Source organism: Galendromus occidentalis, unplaced genomic scaffold (genome assembly GCF_000255335.2).
Source record: "Galendromus occidentalis unplaced genomic scaffold, Mocc_1.1 scf7180000077511, whole genome shotgun sequence".
Lineage (NCBI taxonomy): Eukaryota > Metazoa > Arthropoda > Arachnida > Mesostigmata > Phytoseiidae > Galendromus > Galendromus occidentalis.
In genome coordinates this window covers 654,995-675,034 of record NW_003805499.1, presented here as the reverse complement: position 1 = coordinate 675,034, position 20,040 = coordinate 654,995, and the positions used below count along the sequence as shown (strand labels likewise).

General features: G+C 51.9%; 2 protein-coding genes across 2 annotated transcripts in view; one reads left to right on the top strand and one right to left on the bottom strand.

Moving 5' to 3' along the window:
• LOC100908381 (nuclear factor of activated T-cells 5) overlaps positions 1–5,225 on the top strand; it is a 32,062-nt gene extending 26,837 nt beyond the window's left edge. Inside the window, exons 2-11 of the mRNA XM_029112492.1 lie at positions 692–920; positions 1,061–1,309; positions 1,444–1,692; positions 1,847–1,982; positions 2,107–2,496; positions 2,724–3,244; positions 3,417–3,655; positions 3,832–3,980; positions 4,086–4,757; positions 4,869–5,225. Coding sequence (XP_028968325.1) covers positions 692–920; positions 1,061–1,309; positions 1,444–1,692; positions 1,847–1,982; positions 2,107–2,496; positions 2,724–3,244; positions 3,417–3,655; positions 3,832–3,980; positions 4,086–4,757; positions 4,869–5,010 — 2,976 coding nt within the window. The 3' untranslated portion in view covers positions 5,011–5,225. The remainder of the gene's footprint in view (positions 1–691; positions 921–1,060; positions 1,310–1,443; positions 1,693–1,846; positions 1,983–2,106; positions 2,497–2,723; positions 3,245–3,416; positions 3,656–3,831; positions 3,981–4,085; positions 4,758–4,868) is intronic.
• A 3,785-nt stretch (positions 5,226–9,010) lies between these two features.
• On the bottom strand, positions 9,011–13,624 carry LOC108864715 (early growth response protein 1-like). The gene is made up of 5 exons (XM_018640875.1): positions 13,549–13,624; positions 10,155–10,816; positions 9,790–10,002; positions 9,438–9,657; positions 9,011–9,273 (listed from the first exon to the last, which is right to left on the bottom strand). The coding sequence occupies exons 1-5, from the start codon at positions 13,622–13,624 to the stop codon at positions 9,011–9,013; spliced, it is 1,434 nt and encodes a 477-aa protein (XP_018496391.1).
• Positions 13,625–20,040: the final 6,416 nt, after the last annotated feature.

Here is a 20,040-nt window from a genome sequence, read left to right as displayed (position 1 = left end):
TGATGGGCATGGCGACGAGAGGAGTCCGAAGAAGATTTGCGTCCTCAGACATCATAGGACGAGACTCCGGCGTCGACCCATTGAGTGTTATGGAGCGTATAAGGCCCTGGAAAGCATCGAGTTCGCACTGAATTGACATATTTCCTTGTTTGACGGAGTTTTTCACGCATTGTCATTGCGGCCTGAGGCTGATACGGCGAAAATAATGCGAGCTCGTAGGAGAGGGCTTTGCATCCGATTGGGGTGGTAACTTGGAAATCCGTTTCCAACAATGACATGCAGGGCGCGGTCTATTCTTAGATTCCATTGTTGTAGTCTCATTCTCCCGGTTTGAGCTTGTCCGACCTGTGCGACAAAGACGGGTCGTTCATTATTCATCAGATCAGAATGAGCGTCAAGATGGATCGGGGAAGGAATGCAGATCTGAAGACTCTCATTCCTAATCGCTCCGAGGCTCAAAAATTATATACGAGACCGCGAATATAATCATAAATGAAGCGCTCTCGGCAATGAGGACCCTAACATAGCCTTCGCGAATGAAGACATGCTGAACAAAATTTTGAAATTCCGCTCGAATAAAAACGATATGTGTCCGAGGCGGATGAAAAAAAAACAGTATTGCTCATAATGTCGGTAGCAGTGTATGTTACCTCAACTCGGAATTTCTAACCGGGGACGCGGTTCGTTTCAGCACGAGTTGCTGGTGGCGAGTGACAGCATTGTTCTTCGCATTGACGATCTCGTCGGATGGATTACCGAAGAGGTAGAGTGGGCTCACGGCCTGGTTGTCCCTGGGGCCGGCGAGGAGGACAAAGACAAGAAAAACATAGACAGACAACTCAAGAGGAACATCGAAGATAACAAGGAGAACCTCCTCGGCGCGAAATCTCCTCTCAGAGAACACACGGAAACCACAAACGGTGAGGACAATTTATGTATGATTCGCCGCTCGTGGTGTCGCAACGTCCGAATACTCTCAAGCTATGTGCCTGCGATAGAAATCATGGACCCTCGGCACCGAGAGCGCGGCTGACCCTGAAAGTTTCCGTCCGATTTTCAGGTTCCTCCAACAATGGCACCGACACGACGTGTCCCCACGTCCTTGTACTATCATACCCGCGATACTGCCGTTTCCGTGCCATGCTCCGACGTCTGGAAGGACAGTACTCCGACTGGATTCATAATCCCGTCGTAGAAGCCCTGGGGGGTATCGAGTTCACGAAAAAAGGAAAATACCACATACATTTCGTCAGAGAAGATTTCGAGCACGAGTCGCTCGCACATAACGACCAAATCTGTGATCACCTAGGTGAGCTCTCGCGCGAATATTCGACAGCAGGCGCCGTGTTTTCTCAAGATTCTCGCACCGTGAACGCATCCCCCAACGCACCGTTGCTAAATCAGTGTATGTCTCCTAACTCCCCTGTTTCTCGATCGATCCAGGACCAAGTCTCAAATCCAGATATAAGCGTAAAGGAGTCTTCAGTCGAAGAGCGCGATCCCCGGGTTCAGATTCAAACGCTTCCGAGGAGGGCCGAGACAACATTCGGATTCAGATAGAAAATCGAATGCAGAAAAACAACACGAGCGAAGCATGTAAAAAACAGGAGGAGTTCTTAAAGAAACTGTTCAACTTCATGAGAGAAAGAAAGACACCGATAAACAGAATACCCAACGTCGGACCACGTCAAGGTAAGCTAGAAGGGATCCTTTGTGGGATATCACCAGATTTCTAAAATATCACTCGGATAAGATCTCCGTATGGGATACGCAATACCTATGGGTTCCGGTTCGATGATATCGCAAGAACGTCCCAGAAGCCTTATCTAACCGTCTTATCCCACAGTTGATCTGTACGACTTCTACTCGCTTTCACAAGAACTGGGCGGGTACGAATCGATCACCTGTCGGAAACTCTGGAAGATTCTCCATGACACGCTGGGAGGATCCCCGACCAATACGAACGCCGCTCCGTACATGAGGTGATTATACGAATCTGGGCTTCGGCTCTGCTGAGGGAGCCTAATCCCATAAGGAATGGATATTCTCTGGGAATAACTCGGATTTCGAGTGGACCCTATTCCAATGGACTCCGAAACGTTCCAGGCGACATTACGAGCGGTTGCTGCTGCCGTATGAACGACATGTGCGCGACGCGGACGAAGAGAAACGAAAAAAGAAGAAAGCGGTGCAGGAAGAGAAATCCCTATTGAACACATCCGGCATTCAAGCTGTTCCCACAAACTTGTCAACCATCCCGACGTCACCGGTTATCGAAAACGAAAAGCCGATTGTCCCTGAAAGGAGCAGTCTCGATGGTTTGCTAAAGAAGCGGATGGCCGAACTAGAGCAGGAGCAAATCAAGCTCGCCGCGGCAGCGGCTGCGGCGAGAACCGCGACCCCTGCGTCCGCGGCCAGCGAAGAGCCCGCTCAGAAGAGGCCGAAGCAGGAGTCTCCGCCCTCCCCGGGCGATGCGTCGGATTCGTCCCCACAAAGGTACGAAGAACACGTTTCATGTGAATCATCTTACTTCGTTTTAATAAATCTCAACTTAACCCTCTTACTTCATATATTTATATATATGTCCACCACACGATCGAAGCGTGGTCCCTCGAGAAATTTCTGTCTCCCTCCGTTTTCTCTTCACGTGACAGACCAGTGAGGTTTTGGACATTTCGAGGTCGAGGGTCCGGCCCGTCGAATAATTTTCGTTCTCTCCACAGACCCAACCCAGCGATCTCAAGCTCCCCCCGGCTACCTCCGTCGCCGCATACTGCGTCTCCTCCGACCCAAGTGCTTCCCCAGAGCTCTGCTTCCGTACAAAGAAACAACAGTCTGGCCCAAGCCCAAGCTGTGCAACAACTGATGCAGCAACGACTCGACGATGAGCGCGCGGATGCCTGGCGCAAACAGATAGCTCAACTATTCGCGTTGTCGTGTGAAAAGAACACTCGTGCCTCACAGGAGCTGATGGCTCGTCTCATGGAACAGATCTACCAGAACGGTCCGCACGCAGTCGCCGCGAGCTCAATGCTCCAGGCCTTCACGGGCAGATCGATGACACTGCCCAGCGCCATGGCCCAACTCCATGAGCTCGGACGCACTTCGGCTGCCGCACCGAAGGCTAAAGCGTCCTCATCCGAATGGGGTTCCAGTGGAGGTCGACAAGTGAAACCGGAACCTCCCGCGAGCCCGAAGCTCTCCTTCCAGCCACACCGGATGTCCCCGTCTCTACCCACTCCTGGTGAGTTGATGAAACGATTTTGGTTCTCCATGGCTCTCGGTCGATTTCGTGGAACTCATCGATGAGACCTTTCCATGTGAGAAGAAAACATCGTGATCCTAATGCTGGTCGGGCCCCGGTGCTCATCCTTATCCTGAACACATAATAACTTTTCCCTCTCCTCGCCTTGTAGCAAACGGGGTGTCGACACCGCCTCCAATAAAACGAGAACCTTCGGTGACACCGAAAATGGTCTCTCCGCTCCCTCGACCGGAGAGTCGCTCAACTCCGGCGGCTCACGCGTCGAGTTCGGCCCACCGACCACTTGCGTCGAGTTCTTCGAACGACGTTCTAGACCTGAGTGTGAAGAAAACTCCTCCACCGACACCGACCGTCAAGACCGAGACGGTGACCCCTGAATCCAGTCAGCCGGTGAGTAGAGAGTACCTGTCTGATCTTTAGGTCCGGCTGAGATAGCCTCGTTCGAGGATATTCGCGCCGCCTAAGGTATCTCACAATACGTCCATCGATAAACCCAGATTCGAGCATCTACCTAGCGAGATGATCCGTATTCTCAGAGATTCTAAAATGGATATCGTCTCCTCCAGGAAACGCCCGCGTCGGCGAACGGCCTCCTCGACCTGACGGTCAAAAGATCATCTGGCTCCTCAGCTCAGAGTCAGGCCAATCAGGCTCTGATGGCGAATTACCTCAATATCGCCTCCCTCTATCCTCAGGCTTTGGCCCATGCGCCAACGTCGAACAACAGTGCAAATAGCTCCGGTCATTCGTCGTCGACCTCTTCCTCGGCCGCCGCCGCCGCCGGCTCATCATCATCATCAGCATCTTCTCAACGGAGCAGCAACAGCCACAGCAAGAGCTCATCTCATCGTGGCCATCATTCTTCATCTTCTCTCAACTCGTTACACGGATCCTTATTGTCATCGGCTCCATCGGGCTATTCGAAATCTTCCTCGCACCGAACAAAAACATCGTCGCCCTCCTCGTTCAATCCATTGAATCCGTCGATATCCTCGATGGCCTCGTTATTCCAGTCAGCAGCAGCGCAAGCATCGTCGTTGTTGCCGTCGACGTCGTCGCCTTCGCCCTCCAAATCGAAACAACACCACAGCTCATCGGTGCAGTCCGTTCCCATTCCAGCGAGTAAGCCTACGAGCAACGGGAAATTACCAAAGATCCCCCAGCTGATTCCATTCCACGACATCGCCAAGAGTGCTTCCGCGACGTCACAGTCGTTCGCCCCGCCAAAAAAATCCACGGCCTCGTCCTCGGCCATTCCCACTGTCTCGGATTATAATCCAACCCTGCCGGCGTTCATCCCTCAGAACCCCTATACAGGTCTCGGAGGCTTGGCAGGTCTCGGTATGAACCCCATGATGGCAGCCATGATGCGACAGAACGCGTTTGTGCAACAAGCTCAAGCGGCCGCAGCGGCCCAGGCTCAAGCTCAACAGGCGGCTCAACAGCAGCATCAGCAGCAGCAGCAACAACAACAACAGCAGCAGCAGCAATTGCAGCAGCAGCAACAACAACAACAACAGCTCCAACAGCAGCAGCAGCAACAATTGCTTCAACAGCAACAGCAGCAGATGCGACAAATAACTGCCGCTGCGTCTGAAATTGCGGCGTATAAAGATCTTATCGAACGAGGCATGATGTTGCCGCCAGGAATGGGAGGACCTCAGTGGCCTCCGGGCGGCGCCGCTGGTCTCATGCAACAGTATCTTCAAATGATGTACGGAGGCGCTTTGTCCCAGCCCAAATGAGGAGCCGAGGAAAAAGTGACTGACAATTGATGGGAGAGCGTAAAATCGGTTCCAACCCAAGATTCGCTCGAGAATCGGCGTTCTGAGGTGAAAGCCATATAGGTGATATTCACGTGCATTAAAACCATGGAACCGACTCATTGATAATAGATTCGCCTTCCCCCATCATCGAGCTACCGAAAAAAAACTTCATCATTATACAAAGTACCCAAACCAGATCCATATAGGGGAAGAAGCGTAGGTATCTGCCAGCCGGATGGAATATTTTCTAGCACCCTTCATCCAGCGTAATGAGAGGAGTCCCGGAATCGCGCAGTCGTTGAGCTCCTTCCTTATTTGTTTACTGGTTGCGGATCATTCTCCGACCCTTAGGTACATCCGCTGTAGAATACCTGTGTAGCAAATTAATTGTGCCCGGAGGAATCCGTGTCACGATTTATTACGCCGCGAAGTAGAGTTGAAGATGCACCGACGTCCTTTGAAGTCATCTTGTGCGCACTGTCGATGCAGCGAAAACCTACTTGTTGAACGGAGGGATTCAACACGAACTCCGCATACAGGAAGATTTTATATCGATGCGTCGACTTATTTATGTAAATACAATCCGAACCGTAATGAAAACACGTCGGCCGGAACGGAGGACGCGGCAGTGGGAGCTGCCAAAGCAGGTACTAGAAATTGGCGAGCGGATCTCTTAAACTTTTAGAGAGAATGTCGGGGTAGCATCACGCAACCTAAAGATGCTCACGTGATGGGTGTACATATTCTCGTACCTTAGGGCTTCGAGTTCGATCCGGAGCGACATGAACGGCTGGAACGCGCGTTACTCTCTGGGGCATTATTTCTTGTGTATAATACGTGGGGACGGGGATTTTTTCTCCTGAGGCATCCGACTGATCCAGGAACATGAATTGAGCGAAACGCTGATGGCGTCGAGCTAGTTCCGGCGGATTGAGACCTGGAGACCTGAACAGTGTAAGATTAATTTGAGGTGGAACCAGAAAACCCGAGGTGCGTGCATTCAAAAATGGAGATACAATGAAATGTTTCCGCGATGGACCACCGAATTGGTCCAGAAGATTTGAGTTATATAAATACAACAGGCAGAAATTATCTAGCATGATATTTCGAGTTGATCCAATTCAGGCTCGCATGCCAATGAATGGAGGGTCACTGAAGCTGTGTCTGTATGGAGCATATCTGAGTGACGTGCTTTGAAGATTCGCTACGAGTGATGATCCAGACAAATAAAACGCGCAAGAAAGGAAATACAGTGTTTTCGTTCCCTCAACCCCCGATCAACCCCGTTAAGAAATCATACTCTCGTGGGTTCCAGGACCTGGCCTCTCTTCCGGGCTACAACCTCTAGCGCAATCTGACGTGAGTCTCTCCGACAATGTGGGTAGGGGGGAGAATGGAGCCTATCGAATAGTGCTTCCAAAACCAAATTGATGGGGGTTATCAGAGCTCACATAGTCAATGATGAGCGCTCATAGGGGTTCATCGGGCTCCCCGGCTCGGATTTTTTTTCTCGGAAAAAAATTCGGAAACCACCGCTATCGCAAGCTTTCCCGGAAGACATTGGCCCAAGGGATATTGCCGGAGAGCGTATCTCGGAAGATTGGCTGGATCAGGCTTCACCGACTTGCGCAGTTGCGTGCATTCCATTGGCAGAATAGATTGCTATCCGAGGACAGAGGTAAAAAAAAGGAAGGTAATATGCCAGGATCACCTTGAATTCTAGGAGTACACGAATCGGAGAGGCCAAAAAGAAAACACGAACGATTTCGTATATATTAATATATATTTCGAAATAAGTTTATTTAGTAAGGTATACTTGGATTATAATCATTGTTACACAAAACTTTGCACTAGGGGTATCACCGGTCGCCAGCTTTTCTCCGTATACATCTGTCAACGATTCAATAATGATATTAATCGGCATCATCATCATTTGTTCCTTTTTATAGTCACCCAAAAAACAACATGTCTCCTATGGCAGATTGTAGATCCTTGTTCATTTCTTTAAGGAATACAGATTCACGAGTACTGCTCGTCACTGCTCGTTCCAATGCCTGAAAGGGCTCGAATGCTTCCAAGAATATTTACTCGCGCGCTCTTGCTTGGTCAGTCGATCGGTCCTGCTGTCCGTCGGTTATTAGTTTCACGTCTTTTGGGAGATTCAGAGCTTCAGATTCCTACTCATGTGAAAGTGAAAAAATGTCGAGAGGCAACTGACATAAAAACTAATGCCACACTTCTCGAAACATTACGGCGTCGGGAAGTGGGCCACTCTTTTAAATAATGATGGAACTCGTCATCATCATCTTCATCAGCTTGATTTTCATCATGATAAACTTACAAGTATTGAAATTCCGAAATATTTTTTTTGGCTCGGTATAAACATCTTATTTACAAAAATAGACATCGCTCGGGGAAATCATCCTCTTCGAGTGGTTTGGAGTCAAATGTTCGTGATACTTTTCGGAACTGGTCTTTCACACTCGAATAGCGAGGCCAGGAAGAGCGTACAAATTAGTTAGTAAAAATTCAACGATATTCCAACGGTGATCCGATAGAAGACGATACTAGAAGTAGTGGTGGTTATTCGTAACGGTACTCCGCGAGCGGACGAGTTCGCATCCGAAAGTGGTTCGACCATTCCTCGTGGCCCTCATAGTTTTTCAGGAAAGCTTCTTGTAGGAGCGGGAGAATTTATCCGAGGAGCTTCTTCAACTTTCTCTAATGTTTCCGGACATGATTATAGCTGAATGGGTATCCTCCTCCCATTTCGTCAAGCTCCTTCATAGATCCATCAATACATCTTCCCGTTGATCGCCGGATCAGTCTCTCCGTCGACTGTCCATCGATCGGGTTTCGAATGTTCAACGTTCTGATACGAGTATACGATAAAGCCTGGAGAATCCTCCAAAATGTGGGTGTCGATTTCTTCTCCCGAAGCCAGCGCCACAATCGTCGACTGGGGACACCGACACAATTACCCAAGGAAAGATGGTCCTTTAAAGTTCGATATGCAGCGCGAGTACGAATCGACACCGGACACGTGTCACACTACGGGTATGAAAAAGATAAGAGAAGAGCGATAGGTAAATAGATCATCATGAAAATTTACAAATCTACAAAAGTACAGACTATCGATTCCGGGTTTCAATTGCGACACGGTCCTGTCTGACGGCTTCTGTCGACCGTGCCATGTCCATCACGCCAGGTTTCCTCTTTTCTCGGAGGTTTCCAATTCTTCCTATTCGAGCTTAGACTTTCCGACAGGACGAATGAGTTCGACGCCCGTGAGCGCCTCTTCCACTCCGAAGAGTCAGACGTATGGATGGAAACGATAACATCGAGCAAGAATAATCGATGAAATCACGAAGAGAGAGAGACTCGGAAAAAAATGCAGCGCCACTCTCGATTTCGAGCCTCGAGCACCGCCGACCAGAGCTGCGGAGTCGGTCGCCTGATCTGCTTCGCGTGTTTCGCGTCATGAGATCGCGACGTGGGCTCTTCTCCCGAAACCGATCGTGACGGATATGATCGGAGCGACCATCGCTCTCGGGATTCGACTTCTCGTCATTGCCTATATGTTCATAATCGTATGTATATACTGGCTAGGACAGAGACAACAACAACAACATTAAAGCTTTGCTTCGCTTGTTAATCAAGCGTCCGATTGCAAGGGTTCCTCTTTGCCGTGAGCTGCTTCTGAGAAGTGCCGCTGGTGCCGCCGCCGGTGCTGCTGCGTTGAAGGTAACCTCAAAATATCATGAGGAAGAATGCTACGCAGAGCCAGTCCGGAGGAACGAGTGCCGGGAATGGAATATCCGGAAGGGAGACCTCTTCCGGTCAGATTTCTCTGTTCGGCGCAGTGTAGGGGAGTGAATGTGCAATTCCAGGGAACCCTCGTCGAGTTCGGGGGAGGGCGGTGATGGTGGTTGGGCGGAGGGGGATGGGAGTGATGGGATCACTTTTAGGGAGCACGAGCTCAGGGCTGACTCGTGATCACCATGGGCACCACATCCGAGTAGCCGGCGATTCCGTGCACGCCTAGCACGTCCACGCCGAGCAGACTGCCCGGAGACGCTGCCTGGTGGAATTGCGTGTTCACGTGTAAAGTAGGACCCTGCCCTCCAAGGGAGCGACCCTCTTTCTTCAGCTTTTGCTTCAGGTGGACTTTCGCATGTCGCTTCCTCTCGTCCGAGCGGGCGAACTTCCTGCCGCAGACCTCACAGGAGAAGGGTTTGTCGCCTGCAACAAGAACGTCGACACTGTTAGAAACAGCAACGTCATCCGGAGGCGACTCTAGGAGCGTTCGTCCAGCGGAAGATACGGTGATACACGGCGGAGTCTCTTCGATGTATTTCTTTATTTCCTCTCGCTCGTCTCTTAATCGCTCATATGGGCTAGCTCACCCGTGTGGGTCCGGAAGTGTGTGGTCAGATGGTCGGAGCGGCTGAAGGATCGCAGGCAGATCTTGCATTGGAAAGGTTTCTGTCCCGTGTGAATCCGAATGTGACGGGTGAGTTCGTCAGAACGAGAAAAACGCCTGTCGCAGCCTTCGATAGGGCAGGCGTAAGGCCGTTCATGAACGGGGGTTTTCGATGGTCTGGTTGGATATTTTCGGGGTTTCACCTGCAATGCAGTAGGCCACAGGTCAGCTTCCGTCTGAGGACAATGAGCACAGTGTAACATTCGACTTGTCGCATAGACGTGAGCTTGATGAGAGCATGAATTGGTATCGAGCCGAAAGCCGGATGAGCTTACCGGGACGAGTTTGAGCGGGGTGGGGCTGTTCTGGTAAGCCTGGTTGAGGATTTCGTGGCCTTTGCTCGTGGCCTGGTTGTACTCGGCTAGAGTAGCGACAGCGGACGAGCTCCGGGAACCTCCGGTGCTCGAGGCGCTCGCGTTGGAAGTGTCGTCTAAACTTCCTTGCGTCTGCAGAGTCGAGTAGTCCGGCTCCTGTTTCGGCACGAGGACCTACGGACACAAAGCGGAAAGTTCGGAAATTCGTTTGGGGGAAGAAATATCGAATTTGATCCCGTAAATGGAGTTCAATCGAGTCCGTATCGATAATAATAGTCTGGATGGGAATATGAGAGTTGGCGAATATTCTTCCCGCCAGAACTCACCGGTGGACCGCTGGTCGTGACAGCCTGCAGGCTGTAGGTCGAGAGATCGGACGAAGTTGTGGTGGGCGGCGAATAGTTCGTCCACTGATATGTCTTGGTGGTCGTCGACGCGTTCAGAGCCGTGCAGGACGGGGCGCGGAATGCGAGTTCGAGACTACTCGTATCGATCGGAGCTAAAGTAGCTACGTCGGACGGAGGCGGACTACTCGAAAGTATCGTTTGGGTTGTGTAGGTCGGCTTGCTAAGCATGAACGACGTGTCGAACTGCGATACGAAGTGCTGGCTCAGAAGCTGATCTGGCTGACTTACAGCTACGAAAGCGGATTCGTGAGAATGCTGTTGAGCGCCTTGCTGCTCGCCATCTTGTGGAATCGTGTACGGGGACTGAGTCGACGGCGAGCTCTGCGTGTACTGAGGCGAAGGAGATTCGTTCGTTTGCGACGGCAAGAGATTCAGCAGTGGGGGGAACTTCTCCTGAATGGGTGAAGCGGAATTCGCCGTTGTCCACAGCACGGCCGGAGACGTGCTCTGGGGCGAATGCGCATTGTTGTTGTATTGATGATTCGAACTGCGCGAAGTGTATCTCTGCTGAGGTGACGAAGCTGCGGGGCTGATTTGCGGCGATGGGAACATATCGCCCTTTTCCGGCACGGCCGCTTCGGCTGCAAAGAGAGAGAGAAAGGCAATTAGGTTCGAGTCGGGTTCAGTCTCCTTCAGATCGGATTCAGACCATTCATTCGTCCTAATCATCATTCATCATCATTATCGTTCTCTACTCCTCTTTATCAATTATTTAAAAGCGAACACAGCTCCCCGATATCTCAGCGTTTAGAGCTCCGCCATTGCGGTACGTGAAACGTCAAGAGCACGTAGGGGCATAGGCGGACAATCTATCCCTATCACCGGACAGCTGAGTTGCGTCAAAATCCAGAAATTCCCCTGTCTCTGAGGGCTCCGAGGTTTCACCGAGAACCTCATTCGTTAGTGCAAGTTACCTGTCGCTCTTTCTATCGGTCGCAAGCGGTGTGGAGAACGTCACGACGCCGGCGGCAGCGGCGACGACGACGCCAGCTGGGCGGTCTCATCATCGGGGTCGTTTGAATTATAAGAGGCGGGTTCCCGTTCGGCTGTGCACCGATCCACCGAGCTGCAGGAACGCCCGACGAAAGCGGAAAGCCGAAGCGGAATAAGCGAACAAGAAGAAAACCCGACAACGGCTTAGTCAAGCCAGACGGTAGAAAAAGAAGACGACGACGACGACGACGACCGCGTTGATGATGATAATAATGCAGAGATAGCATTCAAAGGTGAACTACAACAACGGCAATCCGTCGTTCTGAAACTTCGATAGGATCTTTCCCCGTTGACGGTATCAACAACAGCAGAAGCGGCGGCCGTCGCTGCCGCGGCAGCAACCGAAAACAGTCCGAGTTCGCGTGGGTGGCGCGGATCCACAACTCGGAGCGTTCCAATGGAACGTCATCGAAGAGATCGTTGCTTTTTTCTTCTCTGCTTCTTCGCGGGTAACTCGAGGCTCTCCCGAAATACGCCGTGGTCTCCTTAGCGCGAAAATCTCGTTGTCAACGTTGCCGTCCTGTCGATGCTTGTCAAGTGGCTCTTGTTGTAAATGTCATCAAAAAGAGCTAAAAATAGATCACCGTCTATTTTCGTCAGAATCCAACAAAGTCCTCGGCGTACCGAGCATCGTCTGCGTACGACAACCTGTAGATGAGTTCTCACAGAAAGAAGCGTGGAGCTACGTTTTGCTCTTTTCCCGAGTACCGCGGTGATCCCCCGATTCCGGTCGAAATTCTCTGCCAGCAGAAACACGGATGACATTTCTCATGAGTATGGTGGAACTCGTCGTGACCGGGAACGTGACAATGTATCGAGTCCGGAAACACAGAGCGAATTACCTAGTCGCCCAAATAGAATATTAATTAATAGAAAATTTCGAAACGGATTCCATGATGAATTTTTCTGAACAACATCCCTGAGCCCTCGAGAGGGTGGGGAGAGGTTCGGGACGGACAAGACCTTGAGCGAATGCATTCGAAAAAAGAGGCGGGCGCAAGTAAGCAGGCAACCTTCTGCCCCACTCGGTCATATGGAGTTTTCTGAGAGCGCAGTTTCTTCGCCCTCGATCGACATGCATGTTCCATACGGATGTCACGATGTATGCATCGATGAATGGACTCTCTCCACCTGCGCACGCATCGAATAGTACGTTCACCGATCTGAACGCGTAGTAGCTTCGAGTTCTTGCGGTTTCCCCTGCCGACATCCGCCCCGTCTCGCGGCGCAAGTCTCGAATCTTTTTCTCCTCCGCTCCTCTAGCTGAGGGTGAGCTCAGTCAATGACGGTCTGGAGCCCCCGAAGTCCCTCTCGGCCCTTTCCCGCTATGCTCTCGACTATTTATACCTCAATCGGTGGCGATCGCGAAGAAAGCTCGACATTGTTGCTCGATTCGGCGCGCTGTCCGCCGGATAGTCTGGCCGGCGACGATTGCGTGGGAAGCGAAACTGAGCCCTCAAGCAGAGGACTACTAAGTATTTCAGCAGGTCGCGAAGATGAAAAAATAACGAAAACACCTAGATGTCTAATCCATCGTGTCGAACCTTCCAGCCGATACCGCAATTGATCGAAATACGCACGACGAGAGGGAGAGAGGTGAAGTACACCGTTTCAGTGAATTGTACGATTCTCTCGTCGTTTCCGTCATTCTCTTCCGCCTTGAAGGAGGCGCTGAACGACGTCTCGTGGAGTTCCCCGAAGTACGAGCAATCGAAGGGGGCACTCAGAGCGATTGTTTTCATGCACGGAACGACGGTGCCTCACTTCCAGGGAAATGTGTCGAAGGGGAAGAGCGTACTGAAATGTCGCTCCGAAAACTCGTCTCCTCGACCGTGGAGCTGCGGCAGCTCGTTAATCATCCAGAGGAGCATCCAGATCCCAGCCACCCGACCAATACACCACAAACAACACACCGAAAATTCTTTGTCCTCCAGGCACTCGGCGCCGCGGTCCAGAGAGGAGCGATACGGCTCTGTGTCTTGGACACATCAACGTGAATGAGTGTAAACAACGGCCTTTGCTTCGAGCCGACAGATCAACACTCCGAAGATAGATCTTTCTCACTTAGTGAATGGCCCCGAAATCATATACAAATTCACTCGAGACTAGTATCGATCACTGCTGGTTCTCAGAGAACCGTGGGTTTGATTTGTCTCTGCTTTGATTTATAAACTGAGTCCGGTTCGAGGAGCATGCCGGGACGATGATCGGGGAGTTCTGCGGAGACGATTGCGCGTCCGGAGCGAAACCCCCGAGGGTAAATGAGATCTTCAGACGCTTTGTACGAGACGTCATCATCTTGTCTTCCGAGCTGCCTCACATCGGTACGTGTAAATCGGCGACTTGATGTGTTTGTAGTTGTCTCGCGATATCGTGGCTTTTGTTGTTGTGGTCATCACCGTCGTCGCCGTCGTTTTTCTCCTCCTTATTCGCAACGAGGGGCGCCGACGAGAACGAGTTTGAAAGAGGGATGCCGGCTCACGGATCGCCTCACTGCATGGCGCTAATTCAAATCAAATTGCTCATCCGGCAAACAGAGTCGGTGAGTTTCGAAGAGTTCTTTTTTCCCCGCTCTGATCCATCTCGTCGAAATCGCCAATCAGGCATTCGTGTGTATGTAGCAGCTCTTCTGTCTACTGATTCGGGGCTGTTTGTAAGAGTAAGTAAGTGTGTTTGTCGTAAGTGTACATTGTGAACCGCTACAGCTAAGCGTGGACTCTCCTCTGTTTTCGTCGATATTGATCTTTCTTTTGCGGCGGCCACCTGTCCGTCGTGACTGGCGTCGATTCTGGGCCATCTCGGCCTGGCTTTACCGCCGCCGCCGCCGCCGCCGCCGCCACCGTTGTCGATGGTCCATTCGCCAAGCAACGAGCAAACTACCAGGCATACGAGCTGTCTGTCTGTGTAGTCGGTTGGTCGCACGGCCAGAAAGCGAAGCAGCGAGCGGCAACCGACTGACGGAAACAACGTCGATTGGATTTGCCGCAGTCGTAGTGACCAATCGAGACGTTTTTTGCCGCTGGCTCCTCCCAGCAAGCGTTTGGTCGGTTGGTCGGACGGACGCTCGTTCGAGACGCGCTTTTTGCTCTTTCCAGCATCATATTTCTGTCACTGGTATGGATGCTACCGACTCGATTTCCCTTATTATGAGCGGGTTCTCCACTCCCCAGATTCCAGGCGTCTCGCCTCCGACTCGTGATTATCCAGACTCGACTTCCATTTTATAGAAATCGTCGTAATAATTAAATTATCTAATTTGAAACCTGAATCGCAGGGGATTAATCCGCCGTTGAGATCGATCGAGGGAATATTAACCACATGAACTCCTCCTCGAAATCGTCAAAGACGATGGACGACTTGCCACAATGTCATCTGCCTGTCTTTGAAGAGAGACTCGCGATCGCTCGCTCGCTCTTTGGCTCGTTCGGTCAGTCGGTCGGTCGGTCGCCCGCGCTCTCGAAAAGCGAAACCAACGGCGACGAAGCGACCTGCAGCGAGACTAACAGAGCCAAACAGGGTTGACGCGATGACTTGGAGTTTATTACTGTTCAGGGCCACGTGTCATCAAATGCCAATCTTCGGAGAGTAATTGCAGCAGACTGGGCCTAATCGTTTGAAGGCCTCAACGCGTGTATTTGACCTGGACGTCTCAGTCGATACATTGTTCGATGTTCATTTTTCTCATGGCGCGGCACTTCCGTAAAGATGCCTCATGTAGGCGACTGGGACCTTCCGTAATTTTCTGTCTGCGCGGGCAGACGGTGAAGCAGCAATGCCGTGGAGCCGGAGTGGGTAATCTGATAATGAAGAGCTCAAGAGGAACCGTTTGACAAAGTTCTTCCAGAACGGAGAGTTCGACCCATCCGGATAAGATGCACGCCGGGTGAGCTCTCGTGCTGCTTTGGGTCGAGCGCCTCGATGTCCTCACCAAGCACCCAGTATACGTCAGACAGGCGCGACAAGACATCCGCAGTAAGTCAGACAACTCTACCTAACCAGATCACTGTCGCCGCCACCGCTGAAGAAGCGAGCGGTCGAAGCGGCACAGTGCACCGACAAGTAGAACGAATGCTAGACGAGGCAACGCAAGCCTTCTTCTGAATGAGTGACTGGCCGGCCGAGATTACAGAGCGCTCGAGATGTGCTTTCAAAAATATCCGCTTGTCCAGGTGTGATATATTATTTCGATTTGTTTGTGATTTTCGCAACCGGCGCCAGGTACGCCCACGTCAGCTAGAATATCAAGTCCTGAGATCTCCAGAGAATAGTGTACTTTCGCTTAGAGACCACCGGAGACTGTTCGGAATCGGTCAGAGCAGCGGCCACGAGCGCCTTCGTCGGGTGTCGTCTGACCACGAGGCAAGGCCGTTGCATAACGTTCATCCCACCTTCAGAGATTGTGTGCTGTCGACGAGTCATGCTTCCTGTTTGTCTGTCTTTCATTTAGTCCCACTAGAGAGAACGAGAGGTCGTCTGCGACGCCAGGGCTGAATTAATGAAGCCTTCGACGATTAGCTACATACTTTATTCCTTCAACATCATTCGTGGTGATTTTGGGCTGGGATCTTGCCTTGTTTTCGCCAGAATGCCCTCGTGCTTGCGTGGTACACCGCTATCTCGAGCTCATTTTCTGATCAGTAAGACCATGCAGGTTCTTAATCAGAGTTTTCGGGGGCTCATAGCCGAGGTTCGGAAAGGGGCAAAAAGCTCGTCGACATCGTTAGTGGTCCGGGGGAAATTCCAATCTGACCCCCTGGAGTTTTCTGGCTTGACGCTCCCGCCGGCAGACATCGCGAATAATTCGGAAAATCCCCGATCCGAGATCCCAGATCGAGAGAGACAGAGAGTTGCTTTTCCTGACCTCGAGATATGTTTTTTCGTCCCTTGACACGCCGAAATGAGGAAACGCAGTTCACTCAACGAGGAGCGAGGAAAACGTTCACGTGCTTACGAATGACTTCCCGAGACGCCGATCAAGCGGCCAATCATAGCGATAAAGCTTGTTTGACGTTCTCTCCGCGGGATGAACTTCGAATGTCGAATACCCCAGCGCAGTGATCTGACGTAACGCACCTCGCTTACGCACCCGGGCACCTCACTCAGTCGATGGCCCCGAGGAACCATCTGTGCGCTTCCGAGCCTCCTACGCTCTCAAGGGCGCGTCTTTCAAGCTGAGGATTTGATAGAGTTGTGCTTTTCGACAAATTCTATCGAATGACGCCGATTTCGTTCCGGTATGGCCTCTAGTTTCGATACTAGAATCGAAAAAGTAGCCCGGTGCGCCCCCACCGGCCACAGGCGCGGTGCTGACGGCGCTTATCGACACAAGCAGCGCTATGTTCTCGTCGTAGCCAGCGACGGAGACGGCGATTCTCTTTTTCTTTCGTTCTTCCTTTGGCTGCTGCCCCGAACCGCGCCGGCTCTAGTAAAACCGAAACTGCCAGAACGGACGGATTCTCTTTTCTGACTTCGGTCTTAGCGGACGATCTGGCTCGACTGTATCGAGATATATGTACATGGCTGTTCGACTGACCGACCGACTGTCCGTTCGAACGACCATTGGACTGAGTTTTCGATACTGGATCAAGGCTATGGCGGAAGGGCTACACCATACGTCCGACCGACCGTCCGTCTGTCCGACGTGCGTAACCTTCGGAAAACCGAAGTCGTCTCTTGCAGTCCACTTGACGCTCTTGCGTGTCTGTGCTCGCAAGGCTGCGGCCGCTACCGACCACGGTGACACTCGCTCGTTCGGGAAAAACTGGTCTTCAGCGCTCGCTCCGATGCTGAATCGAAACGGAAAGAGAATCAACTTCGCCTGTCTTCAACGGACTACCTCTACATCATACGTACGGGTCCCCGTCATGCGCAGCGATTTTGGCGGACGTCGATGACGAGGGAGCGGCTGATTTTCACTTAGTTCGATTCAAAACCCTTCGGATTCGGGATTCTAAGAGTTCCGCGCGCGTATGTTCTCACATGTGGAACGCTCCCCGAGAACCATCGCCCCTGGTCGGGCATTCGATGACTCGGCCGAGATCGCCGGGCTCGCTTGAAGTTCCGTAGCGGCCAAAGGACGAACGCTTGCTTCTGCGACTTCTCACGCAAAGTTTTATGGACGGACGTTTGTTAGCTAATGAAATTCACCGCCGCCAAGCGCGCAATTCCGATGTTGGGACAAGCAAAGAGAGCGCTCCGAGAAAAAAAAAAGAAGCGCACCGCGCCTCTCGATAAAATTTCTTCTTGAAGACTCCGTCGGTGGTCAGAATTGGAACGGCCGCCGGCGCGGGTGGATTCCCCTTGACAGACTCGCTCCCGATTGAGTCGAAATGATGGAAAATCAATTATCAACATGCCAGAAACCCGATCGTTGTCGACGTGGGTCTCGTGCATCAGCCGGATCGTCCGCCACCGATCTTGTTCCGCCCGCTCGACAGCTCGTGTCCTCGTCGAGCGAGTGCGCCCAGAGCGAGTCGGCTGAAGACTCTTTATTCGCTCGGGGTAAAAGCATCTTGAGACGTAGACTCTTCGTTTCCACGTGTCGTCTGAGGGGTTCCCTGAATGAAGTTCGCGGATGGAGCCGCTCATGTGGGGCGTCGGCGGACACTGACGTGCGCTGTCTCGTCTGACGGTAATGACGGAGATGAGCCTGATCTTTCAGCGTGATGCTGGTGTTTCTCTCAAGTTCCAACTCCGCAATCCGACACGATCAACAGTGACTGCTCAGCGGGTCATCACCAGTCACTTTCGGTCGGGTCGCTCTGACAGAGGAACTTTTACTATGAGCAACTTTTCTACTACGAGAAGCCTCGGTGCCGACACTTCGGGTTTTAATTTCTGACGACCGAAGACGGATCCGGGGCCTGCTCGAAAGCTCCCCCGGGGGGGGAATTCGTCCAGAAAACGCCAGAAGGTACGGATGAGCGTGGAGCTCACGGACGGACGTACTCCGGAAAAATCCGCCGAGCCAATCGTTCGCTACGCGTGGTTCGAGCTGTGCAACTCTGACGGCTATGGCTGCCCTCTGTCGAAGTGTCAGCCATCTTTCTTCTTCTTCGGGGTCTTGCTGGTTGACTCCTGGTGACATAGTTTACAGGATAAATGAGTTCGAGTTTTGCCTCCCTCTCACTTCGAAGCAGTCTCGTTCTTTCTTAGTCTTAAGACGGTTCAGAGTCTCACGCGCGCGCACAGACTCGACTATGACGACGACCCTTAACCCGGAGTGTTTTGCTGGCGGCTGGCCTACCTGGAAAAGACCAAGAGGCTGCCCCGGATGAAAAAGCCGTTCTATTTTGCGCAAGTTGAAGCGCTTTTTATTTTCTAGCGAGAAGCATTGCAAGCATTTTTGCTCTCTTTCTCTGCTCTCAGAAGCAACAACTGCAGTTCCCCTGTCTGTCTGTGTGTCGGTCGGTCGAGCCGCCGCCCGACCTGGCTGATCGGAGCTGACCTACTCGAGCAGGGAAAATCTCACGGAATCATCTCCGCAGAATTGGCAAAGATGGCGTTTGCGGCGACGGCATTGCCTGCCCGGTGACGGGCCGACCGAGCGGCCAGCCGACCCCGCTTCCAAATTGGTACAACTGATTGTTGCTATGACTCGTGTGCGGCTCACTCGGACGGTCTGCTCGCTTTCTAGATGGCCATCGCCGGGCGAGAATGGAAAACGTAGCTCACGTTGTCACCGCCGTATAGGACGACCTGAACTGAGATGCGCGCCGCTCTATCTACGGCAGGATCCTCCTCCCTGCGGGACTTTCGAACGTTCTCCGCTTCTACTCATTGGGAATCAGGAAGTGCGGGAGGGGGACGGTTCGTGGAAGAGCGTAACGATTCCGAACACTGTCTCGAAAGCGAAGGATGAATTTGCGAAAGAAAAACTACGCTGATCAGTCAGTTCTGAACGTTGTGCTGCAATTAGAGAACTCGACAGCCGTGAGGGTCGTTTGTTTCCTGCTGCTCATGAAGGCACTCAGCCCTACAGGAAAGCAGGCGCTATTCGAGCCCTACACAGAGGGACGACATGAGCAGCAGCGACAACAACAACCTCAACAAGAAGAACTAAAAGAGCAGCGAGCGGAGACGCCGTCTCGCGTCGTCCGAGAATTTGTCACCACCGTACCGCAAGCTTCACTGCTGAGGAAACCTCATCCGTCTTTGGCCTACGCGTTTCGACAATGATGAGAAAAAAAAATTGACTCTATTCCCACTTCAAGTCCGCTTTTCCTTTTCTCCCGATAAACGATACGACTGATCTCCCTGCCGTGAACCGAGACATCCTCAGAACCCCACGTAACGTGACGGATGGCAGGCCGGTAACTCTCACTAGCTGAGCCTAGTTTGGCCCCCACTTCCTGAACGCGAGCGAATAAAGACATACGAATGCGTTTTTATACTTAGTAGCGAGAATAGTGGCCTAGTCCGGTTGTACGACTCGGAGATAAGAGAGAGTGTCTGCATAGACACATAGTCACACAATTTGCAGATCTATTTGTACAGGTGGTCTGAGGAATAAGACATCCCGGCATTTTAACAGGTAGCCGGAAAGCTCAGAGATGTAGTTGGCCGCTCAGCCAAGAGGCTAACTGGTTGGAAGTGGGTGCCTGGCTGGCTGTTTGGCAGGCAGGCGGGCAGGGAAGCGAGCGGTCGACCACGAGCCCGAGCCTCTGTCACGCTCGCGTCAGACAGTGTCACAAAACTACCAACGGTAAATGTTCACCCAAAGCGTCGGGAAAATCCATACCGTATCCTCCTGAGAGTCCTTGCAGAGATCCACATCTTCCCGATGGCATTGCACTGAGCAATACGAACTCCT